At 42.4% G+C, this 17230-nt stretch overlaps 1 protein-coding gene across 7 annotated transcripts in view; it reads left to right on the top strand.

Annotated features, from left to right (window-relative positions):
• TPST1 (tyrosylprotein sulfotransferase 1) overlaps positions 1-16772 on the top strand; it is a 128604-nt gene extending 111832 nt beyond the window's left edge. For 5 of the 7 annotated variants that reach the window (XM_073615115.1, XM_073615116.1, XM_073615111.1 and 2 more), the window contains 3 exons: positions 9513-9527; positions 13763-13802; positions 15615-16772. In XM_073615115.1, coding sequence (XP_073471216.1) covers positions 9513-9527; positions 13763-13780 — 33 coding nt within the window. In that variant the 3' untranslated portion in view covers positions 13781-13802; positions 15615-16772. Of the gene's footprint in view, positions 1-9512; positions 9544-13762; positions 13803-15614 lie in introns of all 7 variants that reach the window. The other 2 variants (XM_073615117.1, XM_073615118.1) reach the window with 2 other exon arrangements.
• The last annotated feature ends 458 nt before the right edge of the window (positions 16773-17230 follow it).

Here is a 17230-nt window from a genome sequence, read left to right on the forward strand (position 1 = left end):
ATGGGTGGATAGGCAGGAGCTTGAAGGCATCCGAGATGTCGGCTTTGGAGAGCCAGGCATCTGTACCTGCTTTGATGACTGCTTGGATTGCCATATCCACAGAGGAATATTTTAGGGAGAATTCTTCGGAGGGGATCAGAGAATTGAGACTGGGAATGTTGAAAGAATGAGGCGCAGACAAGTCGTACACCAAGCGTAATTTATTTGTGAACTTGCCCTTGACAAGCCCAATAGGGCTGACTCTCCAAGTGCTGAAAGGGGGCTGAGTGAAGGGGCCTATAACGAACTCTCGGTCTACTTCTGCCTCTAAGAGCCGATCTATGGCTTGTTTGTCAATGGCCGCTGAACGAAGATTCCCACGTTCGTAGGTACTGTGGGGTAAAGAAATGAGGCCGGTGTGAAACCCTACTGTGAACCCCTGGATAAGGTAGGTGGCCAGGGAGGGGGTGGGGTGTGAGGTGAGATAGAGTCCTAACCACCAGACGTTGATCCGGCTTAGTAATGCCCTCTTTTGTTGTTTAACTTCGCACAAGTTTCTTGGGTGCGCTCTTTGGCATAAGGTGCAGATGTGGAGTAGGCGGCACTGACTGAAGTTGCAGGACCCATAGTTGTAATTATTGCAGATGGCTGCCCCTCCCACGGTTCGGACTGGGCGTCCGAATTTGTCCACCTGAGGCTTTTGTTCAGGGGCCGACTGACCCTGAAGCGCACCGGAGGTGGAGGGAAATTCGAAGGGACGTTTGATTGTTGCATTGGCGCACCAGGTGGCAGTGTGAGTGGAGGACAGGCAAATCGCACACAGGGGTGAACGTAAGCCGGCAAAATGGCGGCAGAACAGCTCTGTGTCCATGAGACTCCAGTTGTTTGTTGTTTGAAACTGTGTGAGCCTGGCTGCCGCCTTTTGCGGAAAAGGAACGGTGGTAGTCGTAAAAAGAAAATCCTCCATACTTGTAGCCCAAGTCTACAACCGTATGGAGGTATAAGTCCAGCTCTTCCCTTCTGCTGGGAGCGGCTGAACACAGGACATCTCATCATGCCAAAGGCCAGGGTGAACTTTGGGACAGATAATTTCCAGTTCAGTCTGGGGTCTTTGGCTTTAACGACCACCAATATGTCACCCCAGGTATAGGCCTTATTTTCTGCCAGATCATGGACAGAAATCAGGAGAGAGGCCAGGTTGACGTCCCTGCCGTCCAAGATGTCCTTCCTGATGCTGGTTGGCACCAAATGGGAGGGGTAGACAATGTGGCTCCAGCCTGTGGTACCTGCAGGAAGGGGTGTTAAAGGTTGGGTTACGGTTGGGTCAGGAATAGCCACGGCCGGCCGAGCCTCCAGGAGTGCCACTCTGGTTTGTACGTCCGTGACCGAGGTAGAGAGGGACGACACCATAGTGTGAAGTTGTGAGATGGCCGAGGATATCGACTGGAGAGATGCCTGCTGGGTACTGGGTCCTGCTGCAACTGGTGGGGGGAAGAGGAGCTTGAACAGCTCGCCTTTCCTAGCTGTAGCGGGGAAGGGCACGCCTCGGCGTCTTAGCTCTGCCGTCAATTTGGGGATAGTCCATCCTCTGAGGGACTGAACGCTGCCGCTCTCTGAGACCGGAGAAGGTGACAGGGGGGACGTGAGGTCTTCGCTGCCGGCCTGGGACATGGTTGATCTGGTAAAGATATCCTGTCCTTCAGATCATGTTTTTGGTTGACTAACCTATTGGGGGTGACTTGAATTTCAAGTTTGCTTTGTTTCCCTGAGGCCATACTTACCCAACTTGTTTCCTCCTTTCCTTTCTTATTTGCAATCTTAGTGACAACGAAATGATTTGAAACGTTTGCCTTGATTATGAAATGAGTGAAATCTCTTGCCATGACCGACTGTGAACCAGGCTCTTGAGCATGTACTGAAATGAGGCAATCGAAAAGCCATTGGTGCACACCGGGACGAATCGGTGCATGTTTGATGCATCTGGATTCGAATCGGAGCTCAGTATGAAACAACGAAATGACAGAAATGTTTTCACCTTGACCGAGGCTCGAATTGGTTGTGCCGCATTTGCGACTGGCAACGAAGCGAGCTCTGGTATAGGTATGGATGCGGCCGAATTAACTGGGGCATTCCGTAACGAATCGGTGCATCTCGGATGCGACTGGTTTCGAAAACGGTGATGCCATGTGGGAGTGAAATGAATGGTAATAGTTGCCATGACAGAGATGCGGATTGGTCGCCCGATATCTGTGACTAGCTACGATCCAGACTCTGGAGCATGTTTCAGAAATGTGGCAAATACCTGGGACACGCCGAGACGAATCGGTGCATTTTTATGCGACTGAAATTAGTATCGGAGCGTAATACGTGGCAGTGAAATGATACCATGACAGAGATACGAATCGGTGAGTCGTAACGAGCGACTGATAATGAACGTAACTCTGGAGCATGTACTGAAATGAGGCCGTAACTACTGGGGCACACCGGAACGAATCGGTGCATCTTTTGGATGCGACTGGATTCGAATTGGAGCGCGGTAAGTGACTGAAATGAATGAAATGATTCGAAATGGTTGAAATGTTAGAAATGCTTAGAAATGTACAGAAATGAGAAATGATTTGGTACCGAACTTAACTTCGACAAGGAATTGCGACATTGCGAATTACAACGGTTGTCTAATGACGCGTAGTAACAATTTAGACATGCCTGAAACGAAGCGACGTCTACGTCGCGGTGGTTTTAAATAACGAGAAATGGTAACATAACGATAGTGCGAGTGGTATGCATTGCGGTTACGTTGTGAAATTTGCGAGTGATTCGTACGTATGATATCACAGTTTAGTGACATGATATCTAACAATGCGTGAAAAATAAAAGTCCGACGGGACCCTACCTGCGACAGCCGAGCCAGACGCGTGGTACGAACTACGAAACGGTAACACGGACTTCGAAACTCTCGAGCACGGAATTGTGAATGCGGGAACTTGTGAGACAAGAACTTGCGGACGCTGGTATTCGAATAGTCGGTCTAGTGACGTATATCGCGCACAGGAAACCGACAAGCACCACAGGTGAGCGGGCTGCTTAAATACCCCCCGGGCTCCTCCCATAAATTCAGGCCACCATACTGATATATATATATATATATATATATATCTCTCTGGGTTACAAGTGTGGAATTCACGTCCTTGCACAACACAAAGGGTCAGTGAGTCCAATGGTAAGGGAAGAGGGGACCTGAGGTAAACAATACCCACCTAACCCTGCAAGACATGAAGGCACCAGAGTCAGGTTTCCATGCTGCAAATAGATCCACAGTCAATCAGCAATCCAAGTTACAAGGCTGCAGTAACAAACTTGCCAGTTGTGTGTGGTAATGAAACCAGGCTCCCAAGGACTCCAAAAACATGATCACCGCCATATGGGTCCTTATATATCCCTCCTCATCACGCCAGGTGCTCATCATCATAACGTGATGCGGACATTACACCACCGCTTCCATGTGTTTGGAACAGCGACCACCAGTGTAAGTGCACGTACTTTGTCTTCTCATGTTTTAATTTTAATTTTTTTTAATCTTTTACGAATTTTAAAGTCAATGATCTAATGAGTGCTACAAATACGTTCGTGATGTGAGACTTTCGTGCTGGGAGCTGATTCCTGGTATATGCAGAGATCGCTGTAGGTTTAAAGACCATCAGTGGCACTGTCATTAAATGTCATGTCCAGGCCATGCAGTAGTACCCTATAGCAGTGGTCATCAACCCTGTCCTCAGGGCCCACTAAAAGGCCAGGTTTGCAAGATAACTGAAATACTTCACAGGTGATATCACTTGCTGCTCAGTGATTGCAGTATTCTAGTCTGCATCTCCCCAAGGTAATACATAAAACCTGGCCTGTTAGTGGCCCCTGATGACAGGGTTGATGACCACTGCCCTATAGATTTCTATGGGGCTAGTATATGGATTAGCGAGGGGAGAAAAAAACAGCTGCAGGTAAACATTGTGGCAAAAAAACAGTAGAGGAGTAGGAGGGTACTTTAGATCAGCATGGGGTCAAGGAAATATTTAGAAAGTGTTTGTAGAAAATGCTATTAAGGAGAAAGCAAAAAAGTTCCGAAGAAATAGGTTCTTTCCAGCTTAAGCAGTGCTCAGATTGAGCGCTGCTTAAGCTGGAAAGAACCTATTTCTTTAGAACTTTTTTGCTTTCTCCTTAATGTTATATTTGATTATAGCAGCTGTTTAGTTTAATTTACTTCTTATCTTGAGCGCTGGATAAGTGACCCTGTTTGCTTCTACTTATTTAGAAAATGTTATTTGAAAGTTACCCTTTAAAATCAATCATAAGGCAGTTATATCTGTGTGTATGCATATATAACATGACAATTCTTTTAACAATAATGCCCCGTACACACGGTCGGATTTTCCGACGGAAAATGTGTGATAGGACCTTGTTGTCGGAAATTCCGACCGTGTGTAGGCTCCATCACACATTTTCCATCGGATTTTCCGACACACAAGTTTGAGAGCAGGATATAAAATTTTCCGACAACAAAATCCGTTGTCGGAAATTCCGATCGTGTGTACACAAATCCGACGGACAAAGTGCCACGCATGCTCAGAATAAATAAAGAGATGAAAGCTATTGGCCACTGCCCCGTTTATAGTCCCGACATACGTGTTTTACGTCACCGCGTTCAGAACGATCGGATTTTCTGACAACTTTGTGTGACCGTGTGTATGCAAGACAAGTTTGAGCCAACATCCGTCGGAAAAAATCCTAGGATTTTGTTGTCGGAATGTCCGAACAAAGTCCGACCGTGTGTACGGGGCATAAAAGTGTTTCAATGTATTTAAGCTCTTAACTGCTTTAAAACATATTTGCTAAGATTTTTAACCTAATAAAGCAAGTTTGGAAAATGGGAAGCCCCGTCTTAAAGCGGGGGTCCACCCACACCGCCAAAAAAAAAAAATATTAAAAGCCAGCAGCTACAAATAATGCAGCTGCTGACTTTTAATACATTGGCACTCACCTGTCCCAGGGTCCAGCGATGTCGGCAGGCGACGCCGAGAACCCGCTCGGTTCTCGGCAGCTGCCGCCGCCATCCTAGGTGAGGGAATCAGGAAGTGAAGCGTTGCGGCTTCACTTCCCGGTTCACTACTGCGCATGCGCGAGTCGTGCTGCGCGTCCCAAGTGGTCCCCGCTCTCTCCTGGGAGCTGTGTGTTTCCCAGGAGACAGCGCGGTGGGGACGGGAAGAGGCGTAGACTCCCATGGGAGTCTATGCCGGAAGTGGATGCAAATACCTGTCTTAGACAGGTATCTGCACCCCCCTCCCCCCTGAAAGGTGCCAAATGTGACACCGGAGGGGGGGAGGGTTCCGAAAAGTGGAAGTTCCATTTTTGTGTGGAACTCTGCTTTAAGTCTTCACAGTCCACACATCACATGGTCAATAGTGCAAATTTCATTTCTTTGAGCTGTCTTACTGCATACACATTAAAGTTTACATGTGGTAAGGTAAAGTGATATTAAACCTAAGTGCTTTCATCAGCTGATTTATTCACTTACTGAGTATGCAGCTTCTTTATCTTTTAATCCTTGTCTATGTTCCAGTTTAAGCTGGTGACACGACCTCTGCCCTAGGTTTCCTTTTCAGACTCCTTTTTGATTATGGAGCCACCCATGCATGCAGGGACTAGAGTTGTATCTATACACTGTGTGCATCAGTAGAAACACACATGTAGCCTAGGATGACAAAGCACTCCCCTGCTCCTCCCTCCTCTTTTCTGCAAACTGACTGGCTCCAGACTACACTGTCCACTGTTAACACTTTTCTGTAAAGACTGGCAGTTGAGGAAAGCAGCATGGAGAGAGCAGGAGCCATCAGCATTAAAAGTTGTAAACGGCTGTGGTAAGAATTTTAACAAATAGTTTACTGGGAGTTGTTTATTTTATTATGCTAAATGTGTAAAACTAAAAAGCGCTTAGAGTTCAGTAGTACTTTAAGGCAACCAGTTCATCAACAATGGGCTGCCAGTGCACAGCAATTGAGGAAAAAACAGAACTGCACCTTTTTTTTCATTTACCACACAAGTATGCAGTTCTGTTGGCACATGCTATACTAGGGTCCCATTTTAAATGAATGCACCGCAACACAGCGTACCGAGTGTCTGTGTTACCATGTGTTGAGATAATTTGGGGTAAAATGCACATTGCCACAATGCGTAGGCCTGAAGGGGGCCTAAAGGCTAAGCATACTTACAAACAACTATTTTAATGACCCCCTCACCATGCTAACTACTATCCCTTGCACTTGCCTTAGATCCATGAGTTATGCAGTATAGGAACCTATACCATGTTGGAGAAGGATTTCAATTAGACAGCTTTTGCATTCAGGCCTATGAAAAGCTCAGTACACCTGATTATCTGCACCCTGACATTGCATTTTCCTTCTCATCCTGCACACCTGACTCCCTTCTCTGCCACCCAGCAACTCTGCAAATGCATACTTCACAACTGTTCCCCCTGTCCCTGCTAACCCCTGCTTACCCTTGTTATCTTTGCAGGGACATGCACAGAGAAGGTAAGGCTTAGCCTTGAGTTTTTGGGTGCCAGCTCATTCAGCTTTGTTCTACTTATTTCCTCCTCCGTGTGGTGACATCACCTCCTCCTTAGAGCAGCCTTTTAGATGAAAATAATTTCCCATAGGCCTAAACATTTTCATTTAACTGCCAGAAGACCTGGGAGAGTACTCTCAAAACTGGGGTGTCATGATTTTCTGGCTGATTTGATAGCTATGCACTTTGCAACAATGATTCTATGGTCAGGCAGTCAGTCTTCCAGCCTCTATGCAGATTGTGTGACACTGGGGAGGGAAAATGGCTAATTGGGCCCAATTTGGACATTTTCACTTAGTGTACTCACTTTTGTTGCCAGTGGTTTAGACATTAATGGCTGTGTTGAGTTATTTTCAGGGGACAGCAAATGTACACTGCTATACAAGCTGTACACTCACTACTTTACATTGTAGCAAAGTGTAATTTCTTCAGTGTTGTCACATGAAAAGATACAGTGGTGCTCATAAGTTTACATACCCTGGCAGAATTTATGATTTCTTGGCCATTTTTCATAGAATATGAATGATAACACAAAAACTTTTCTTTCACTCATGGTTAGTGTTTGGCTGAAGCCATTTATTATTTATCAGCTGTGTTTACTCTTTTTAAATCATAATGACAACAGAAACTACCCAAATGACCCTGATCAAAAGTTTACATACCCTGGTGATTTTGGCCTGATAACATGCACACAAGTTGACACAAAGGGGTTTGAATCGCTATTAAAGGTAACCATCCTCACCTGTGATCTGTTTGCTTGTAATTAGTGTGTGTGTGTGTGTATAAAAGGTCAATGAGTTTCTGGACTCCTGACAGACCCTTGCATCTTTCATCCAGTGCTGCACTGACGTTTATGGATTCTGAGTCATGGGGAAAGCAAAAGAATTGTCAAAGGATCTGTGGGAAAATGTAGTTGAACTGTATAAAACAGAAAAGGGATATAAAGATATCCAAGGAATTAAGAATGCCAATCAGCAGTTTTCATACTCGATACAAGAAGTGGAAAATTAGTGGTTCTGTTGAAAGCAAAGGTAGAACAACTAAAATTTCAGCCACAACTGCCAGGAAAATTGTTTGGGATGCAAAGAAAAACCCACAAATAATTTCAGGTGAAATACAGGACTCTCTGAAAACATGTGGTGTGGCTGTTTCAAGATGCACAATAAGTAGGCACTTGAAGAAAGATGGGCTGCATGGTCGAGTCACCAGACGAAAGCCATTACTACGCAAATGCCACAAAGTATATCCCGCTTACAATACGCCAAACGGCACAGGCCAGCCCCAAACCTTCTGACACAAAGTCATTTGGAGAGATAAGACCAAAATTTAGCTTTTTGGCCACAACCATAAACGATACATTTGGAGAGGAGTCAACAAGGCCTAGGATGAAAGGTACACCGTTCCTACTGTGAAACACGGAGGTGGATCGCTGATGCTTTTGGGGATGTGTGAGCTACAAAGGCACAGGAAATTTGGTCAAAATCTATGGCAAGATGAATGTATGTTATCAAAAAAATACAGGAGGAACATGGAACTTTACTATGTGGCTTGCCAGGGCTGCACAGCCTGTGGCTGACATCTTCAAAAATCCTCTGTTCTATTCTGGCACTTATGCTTTGCAGCCTTCATTCACTTTAATGGGAAGCTCGTCTGTCAGTAACCCGTGTTCTAAGTTCCTGTATATCCATTAGGTGTTGATATGCTTGCATTAGTGTAGCATAAATTCAACTCAACAGCATTAATGGATATACAGCTGTGTTGATAGAAAAATGTAATAATTTGTGTGATAGTTTTGGTTTAGAAGAGTTCTTAGCAAGCATTTGGAGGCAGAGTGCACTAAACCTAAAATGTTCTTTGTCTTCACAGGGGGTATTTGCCAGTAAGCGACCACTTCTGACTCCAGTTACTTTTTCTTTTCTTTTTTTTGTTACAAATCTTCAAATACTTTGGTTGAAATGACAGAGTCCTTTATTATTGGCCTAAGCTGGGAATCAATGATTCTTACGTGCCCTCCTGTGAAAAGCTGGTACCGTATAGTTGTGTGCTACTACCCTACTACCCTATTTCAGGAATCTGAGCCCATCCACAGATTCCTTCTCAATGAATGACTATGCGGTCCCAAGTAACTAATCCTGTGGCATAACTGGGTGCCCAGAACCAGGACTACATTGGGACTGTCCACTAATGCCAGTGGAGCAGTAGACTAAGCAACACAGGCATCAGAAACAGCTCATAACATGTTACCAGTGCAATGAAGAGAATGTCAAATTTAGGGGTGCGTGTGCAATAAAAAGACCACTACACTCATTTCATACCTAACAAGATTGGTGCATGTTTGAAAATAAAAAGTCTTAATCTGTGAAATGCATAATAAAAAAAATGATATGCAAGCATGTATCATAAGCAGAACTAAAGTCTGTAAATGCTCACCTTTCCCTCGTCTGCCAATATCTTCCCATCAGCTTCTGCTGGGTCTTTGGCTATCTTGATTGGCCGGCAGGGAATTGTACATCTCCTGTATGTGTGCACAATAGTTCATTCCGGCACTGAGATGACTGCTCCCAATTTTTGTTTTTACAATTTAGTTCTGCTTCAGTTCCAATCAAATTGGGGGTGGGGTCTGAATATTTAAGCCTGTAGGATTACCTTCATTTTTATTTTTTTTTAACATTTTAGATCTACATATATTTTTACATTTACAGAACTCTTTGCCTTCCTGCCCTGAATTTGAAAGCAGACACAAGAAGTGTCATGCAGTAGGAAAAGGCCCTCATTTCTAGCATTACACAGAATATGCAGCTAGAAGATACGTTCAATGTTATGTGTTACTTTGATATTATTTGTATATTAGTTATGACACTACTATTAATTTGTATAGAAATTACATTAAGAACCAGTGTGGTTTTTTTGTATTCTAGACAAAGAAGAAACGGGTAGGAAACCTCTGAGGCAAGGATATATCTGCATGAATTGTTGCAGCTAATTTTCAGCCTGCAATAAAAGTTAATGTTGGGTGAAAATGTGTGGTGGTGGGGTAACCAAAAAATCTGGCTTTTGGGTATGCATGCGTTATAGAAAATATGGTCTAAATGAGGAATGCAAGTAGGGATGATCGAATCAGAAGAGTTGTCAATTCATGGTTTTGTGATTGCCCAAAATATTTGAATTGAGATTTGTCTGATCTGCAGAATATCAGACAATTGGCAATCCTGGAGTTATGAATTGTATAACTCTATGCGGAATGGAAAATATTTAAGCTGGAGAATCCAAAAATCTGAAGATTTACTTTTATAGCTGATTCGCTCATCACTTGAGGAAAATGGCTTCTATATTCCTTCATTAAAGGAGGACTCCAATCATATTTTTTTTTGTTTTGGATAAAGGGGGAGGATTAGAATCTCTGGACTTTATTTTGGTCTATATTCTCTCTGGAAACTTTTTCTCTACATTCTGACCTTGTGACACAACAAGAAATAAAGGAATGAGGGATATGGACAGCAAAAACATTCACAAAGGTTCTTACCATTCTCCACTCGGTGCTCCAGTTGGAGTAATCCTTGGAGTAATTTCCCGTGGAAATCTTCCAGAGGGCACATTCAAACCCATCAGAAGCTCTAACACTTACCCACTGTATCCAAATCTGGTTGGAGTTCTACTTGCAGATGTGTACAGTGCTTAGCCTTGCACTACTAACTGCTTTCTTGACTGTTACAAAGCTGCATGTTGTTTTTACATTGGTTCTTTGGTGAAGCTTCTCTATCCTTTGCACAGCTGAATTGCAGTAACAACCTGAGAGTCTGCAGTATGTGGAATACACACATTCACTGTGGTGTCATCGTATAACACTGAGGAAAGGATGTCTCATTAGATAATAGACTATGCCACATACCAGATGGTAGTGGTTCAAATACCATAAGGCAGACCAGGAACGAGAATTGATGTAACTGAACCAAAAGAAAAACTACTCTAAGTTCTTAGAGACAAAAATATATATCACACATGTAATTTAATTTCTGTGCAAATCTGTAACAATGTTTTTGGGTTCCTGTGCTACTGGTAGTACAATTTTAGAGAATTAAAGAAAAAGGACTTGTGTGGCTCTTCATAATAGATAAGCAGGGCTTATTCAAGAAAAGTAAGCTTTAATCCCACAGCGTAATAGGACCTTATTTTTAAGCTGTTATTTGTCATAGTGTTGTGGAGGGTGTAGGGAAAGACACAGTTTTCAGACACTGGACTGTAGATTATGTGGTTTCTTGCGAATTCATAAATGCTTATTGTTTAGTGATTTCAACAAACCCTCATTTTAAAATAATTCCCTGCTTTCACATTGAATAGGAGTTGTCCTCCTGTCAAAGGCGTGTGTTTTAAATGCCTCCAGTCCTCTACTGCTGTGTACACACTATGTTTCAAAAGGATGTTGCAATATCATGGTAATCTTTTGAACTAACTTTAGCACTAAGAAAATGCCGTCAATTCAAGTATTAACCACATGTCGCCAGCTGCATGCTGATTTACACCGGCAGAATGGCACGGGCAGGCAAAAGGGAGTACCTGTACGTCCCTTTGAAATCCCCACCCTAGCGGAAGCACGCGCCCACCGGCCGTGTGCCCACGGGTCCCACGAACTCTATGTTCACCTGCGGCCCGCGATTGTGGTAAGGAGAGGCAGAATGGGGAGATGCCTATGTAAACAAGGCATTTCTCTGTTCTGCCTAGCAACATGACAGGGATCTACTGCTCCCTGTCATCAGGAGCAGTGATCTCTATCGTGTAGTGAGCCCATCCCCCCTACAGTTAGAACACATCCAGGGAACACACTTAACTCCTTGATCGACCCCCTAGTGTTTAACCCCTTACCTGCCAGTGACATTTATACAGCAATCATTGTCTAGTTTTAGCTCTGATCTCTGTATAAATGTCAGTGGTTCCAAAATAGTGTCAAAAGTGTCCGATCTGTCCACCACAATGTCGCAGTCATGATAAAAATCACAGATCGCTGCCATAACTAGTAAACATTTTTTTTATAAAAATGCCATAAATCTATCCCCTATAATATGTAGAATACATATCAGCCTAAACTGTAAAAGAAATTAGTTTTTTATATATTTTTTAGGGATATTTATGGCAAAACGTAAAAAATATAGCTTTTTCTTGTTTTGTTTGTAGAACAAAAAAAATTAAAACCGCATAGGTGATCAAATACCACCAAAAGAAAGCTCTATTTGTGGGAAAAAAAGGATGTCAATTTTGTATGGGTACAACATCGCACGACCGTGCAATTGTCAGTTAAAGCGACGCAGTGCCAAATCGCAAAAAATGCTCTGGTCAGGAAGGCGGTAAATCCTTCCGTGGCTGAAGTGGTTAATATATATCATAAGAGAAACTTTAACCCCCCCCCATGTTTTTTTCTCCAATACTTACCTGGGTTGGGTTCAAAATACCCACGGACCTGCCCAGCAAATTCAGCGTGGTCCTGCTGCAATCCACTGTTTAGGTGACATAGCCCAGGTCCCACGCCTCCTTATCGATGGGAGCTGGTTGCCTTTTTTGGGTTTAGGCAGTCAGTCCCCAATGATGCATGCTGGGTGTGCCCTTTGGCTGCTCTATGTCCCTCATCCTGCAACCTCCTAGGAGATGTGATGTTGGTATCCCAGGGGGAGTGAAAGTCAACTTTAAATCAAGTTTTATTCTTCAAAACAACACATGGGAGAGAGGGGTAGGGAACTTACTCATACTGACTTGCAGACTCAGACGTCATTCATAGATTTCATTACAGGCAAAAAGGGCCTGTAAGCTGAAACCAGCAAACCTGTACCCTTTTCAGAAGAAGCAGTGATATCTCCAACAACAGCATCCACAGTTATTCTTATGATGCTTTTCCAGGCTATCTGCAAGTTTCCCCTCCATAGGATCTCCAGCAGCAGGATCACCCGCATCTCTGGGCATCACTTCTCCTTCCAGATCCCTGTCCTCTTCAAGCCTTCCTGAGCCCAGGGCCTCAGGCAGCAGGACTATATTGGACAGGCAGGCTTCTGCCTCCAGGCATTTGCACCAAGCACATGCAAATGCCTTCTCAATTGCTGAACATGCACCTTTCCCAGGTCTGAGCCCAGGGGGAAGAGAGATTTTTACTCTCCCCCAGAATGCATCAGTGGCAATAAACCTCATACTGGTTGGCTAGGGGGGACATAACTATTCATATCTCAGTATAATTCTTATATCACACTATTGCCAAAGGTACCAGTGACACCTACTGGCAGCAGAGAGAAACCACAGCTACACTGAAAACCCAATGAATAAATAGACTATAAGGCTAGGTTCACACTGCTGCGGTCAGATTTTGATCCAACTTTCAGTGCAATTATGTGATGCTACTTTGTGGTTTGCACATTCTCTGGGGCCAGACTCATGCTGGAATCATGCCAAAGTAGCACAGGACCCTTTTCCAAAATTGCACTGCGCTGTGCTGCATTGATTTTATTTCCATTGTCATGCAATTCTATGCAACTCAAGTTGCATCTGAAATCGCAATAGTTTGAACCAGGCCTAAATCAGCTTGGATTGACTACTACCCAGTAAACTAAATTTATATTATCACCCCTGCTTAGAACAGGATGGATACATAAAGAGCCAACAAAAGTAAGCTTGGCAGTGGATAGTTCTGTTTAGGAAGTTATAAACAATATTTTAATGCAAGGACCTTGTCAAAAAACAAAACAAAAAAAAAGAGGAAATTTAGATGATATACATTAATGTCCCTTACACTTGGAACCATGTTGTATATTTTGTACATAATACAGATGTGCAGCCCTGTAGTAAGATTAGTTATTCTGAACGCTCTACATAAGATATTTGCACGTTGAAAACAGATTTATTATCAGCCTTCAAAATCTGACCAGGATAATGAAAATTTCCTGTTTATGTATATTGTATATCTATGCATACAAATGTGTGTATGACAGCAAAATAAAAAAAACAAAAAAAAAAAAAACAGTAGAAAGTTTTCTGTTTATTTTTTTAGTTTATTGTATCTGTTTTTGGAAAGATTGTATCATATGTGTGGGCCAGTTTTGCTTCATTCTTTCTATTATGCTCTCAGGGCTTACTAATAACTACATTCTATTCTAATCAGTTTAGACTTACAGTATAATTTTTTTTTCTACAGACTGAAGCTGTCGAATAGCAAATCCGTGTTCTCTGTAGAGGTAAGAATCTCTGTTAAGTTGAGCTCTACAGTGAAGTAATAAATCTACACCTCAGTCTTACTGTAAAATTGAGATTTGTCCACAGGCATTGGCAAATGTACATCAGTTGCAAAGGGTGCAGCTGTTTCCAATACTTTTACATCCTCAATGACCTTACCAACAGTAGTAACTTTGCCTCTATGTATTCCTGTGTGTGAGGAGGCTTTTTATAGGCTGCAGTTGTGAGAGAAAGTGATCAGAGTTCTTCCAACATATAGGAATATGCCTCTGATTCTCCCTAAAGCAGTGGCTCTCAACTTGGGGATTGAATGACGATTTGCCAGGGGTCACCAAATCCTTGGCTGTTCCTGAAGCCCGCACCGCTCTCCCAGCCTTTTCGTGGCCGCCCAGCAGGCTGGCCATGAAGCCTGTGGAAGCCCAGCTGGGCTGTTCCTGGAGACCGCAGCCACCCACTCAGCCTCTTCCCAACCGCTCATTTAGTTCATGGCATGGCGGGGGGGGGCAGAGACTAGAGGTCAGCTGACTGGTGAGGAATGTGAAGTGGGAGGGGCTGAAGGAGACCCTATCTTCTGATTTTGGCATAGGTGTCACTGCTACGAGACACCACAGAGCTGGAGACACAAGTGAGTCACACTACCTGTGATTAGCGTTGCCATTAAAAGTCCCCACTACAGTCCTCAGATCAGCAGATGACCTTGATCAGGAGCACCTAAGTTGGCTGATCAGAACTCCCCCCAGCACTGCCACTCATCCAATTCCCCCCCACCCCCCAAGGCGTAAGAGAAGGAATAAAAATAGAGAATACATGGAAGGGAGAGGAAAGGAGGGGGAGGAACAAAGAAAAAGGGAGAGAAAGAATAAGAAAAAGATGGCTAGAGAGGGGAATGGGGAAAAAAAACCCCAAGAAATTAGGATAGAGAGAGATTAAAAGGAAAGAAAGATGAACAAAGAGTGATACATCCTAAAATGTACCATAAGGGGTTTTAATACTGTAAAAGTGGAAGGGACTCAGAAAACGCTAAATGTTCGGGGGCTAGGGGTGCAAATTGCTCGTCTTGCTTTGAATGCTGACAACCCTTGCTACGAAAATAATTTTACTGCTAGGGGTCCCCACAACTTGGGAAATTTTATCAAGGGGTCATGGCACTAGACAGGTTGAGAACCACTGCCCCAGTGCATGGGCCCTGATGTGGTACAGTTCTGTATTGTCATTGTACAACAGGTCTTTTTTTATAAATAGACCTTTATGACTAAGTTACCTACCTAAAAAATGTTTTTACAGTGTTTAAGGACATTTAAAGGCATTTATTTGGTACCTATTTTAATAACTACCCTGCTCAGGTTTTTATTATTAGCGGACAGATATTCTTTTTTTTATCACTGTATTTCCCTCTCTGTGTTAGGCATTGTGACAACATGATTAGACAGATCTGGAAACAAAACCATGTGATCATTATGTCAAAGCTATCAAGGTGATCATATGATCAGGAACCATGGTGAATGGTTCCCAGTTTGTTGAGGAGATCAATCCCTAGGGGGAAGACCTGGATCTGTCATTTGACAGTGGGGTCTGAGAACTAGGAAAACACACAATTTGAAACATTTTTTAGTTACCATTTTCCTAAAATCTATTTTTATTCACAATCATACTGCAATACATTTCTGTCCAGTGTGGTCTATTTAGAAATTAACCAGAGTGTAGAAAGATGTATGTACAATTGCTAAATACTGTATATTGATTGCTTTTAACATGTATTTACTTAATAGTCCAGTCTAAAACTTATTTGACTGAAGTGTCATTTTATTCCTTAGGTGTCGTGCTTTCTGTCTGTGGAGTGGATCCATGATGATTCTTTTCATGCTATGAGCAGACTATGATGTGCATCTGTTCTGTTGGCTGTCTGTGCTGCTTGCCATCTCTTTTCACATGGGCATGAGTCCACCGGTCTGCATAAAGGCACTTTAATGGCAGGAGGCTTGCACCATCTAACAGTGGTGTAGTACTGTATATTTACCAGCTGTATCTGTTTTTAAATAACAAGAGAAAACTATCTCTGTTAAAAGTACTCGACGTCCTGATTTTTTTTTTTCCTCACTATGTGGCCTCCGAACATTTCAATGCTGTGACGTCCGTTATTTTCTTTTAGGAAAATAGATTGCATTACATTCCACAAAGTATGTATTAAATAAATGTACGTTCATGTTTAGACACATACAGTTGTGTTTCACCAGCATTGTATTAATGATATTTTGGTAAATTTACTTTAAGCCAAACATGAATGCTCTCACAACATATTTGATATATGTTCATGCACTTATTGGAGTTGAAAACCTGGGTACGGGTTTTGGAAACCTTGAAATATAATGTATACTTGCAGTATATAGTAGTGTCAGTACTGAATTGATAAAAAATACATATTTTTGGATTCTTTTTTTAATGCAGTGGTAACCTTGCTCATGTCTGAGCTGAATACAGTGGCATTAGGAAGCCTGCAATCTATTCTGCAGTTTTGATGACATGTCGCTCTGTACATTTATTTGGCTGATAATGTACATTACAAAGTTCATTTTAAAAAAAAAACAAAACACTGGTTCTTCATTGGGGGGTAGGTAAACTTTCCCAGTCAGCATCCAGAGAGGAGAAATTACTCTAAATATTCCTGACACTGCTGTGCAGTGAGCTCCCCTTTGTTTTCTGTCACCTAATTCATTTTTACCTAAAGTCAGGAACTTAAGGCATGTGAAGAAAGGATGTCTAGAGCTGTTTTCAGCCCCACAATTGCCAAGCAACACTAGAGCAGTAGTGTAGAAATACATTAAAAACTTATCTCTGTTTAATTATTAAAAAAAAAAAAACAAACTTCCAAAGAAGTTGGGTTAGGGTTTGGGATTTGAGAAACATGTACATTTACAATTTTATTGATTTTTTTTGTATTTTATTTTTCAAAATAAAAAGCTCTAAACATGAAACTGTCTTCGCTTTTTTGCGTGAATTGGTCTGATTTAACAGTGCCCTTTTTTTTTTTTTTTTTAAATTAAGTATAACCTTTATAAAAATATTTACTATAATACATTTTTTCTCAGTATTTTAAGAGATAATTAAAGTTTATTGGTATACTTTGGGCTTTTTACCTCAATTAAAGCACAAATAGTATGCAGCCTATTTGTCCTCGGGTTTCTTCAGCCGACCTTGTTAAAGAATATGGACTCTGGCATAAATCACAATGGCTCTGACTAAATGAGAACCATGTACATATTCAAGACAACATTTTATGCATTTTGCGGTAAATGATATACACCCAAGGAGCAGTCGACCCTCTGCAAGTTGATTGTATTTTATTTATGTCCTGATTATGAATCCTGCTTGTTCCTTGTAATGAGTGTCCAATCTGAGTTATGTGCCTTCCAGGCATTTGCTGGAAACCATT

This window comes from Aquarana catesbeiana, linkage group LG02, assembly GCF_042186555.1.
Source record: "Aquarana catesbeiana isolate 2022-GZ linkage group LG02, ASM4218655v1, whole genome shotgun sequence".
Lineage (NCBI taxonomy): Eukaryota > Metazoa > Chordata > Amphibia > Anura > Ranidae > Aquarana > Aquarana catesbeiana.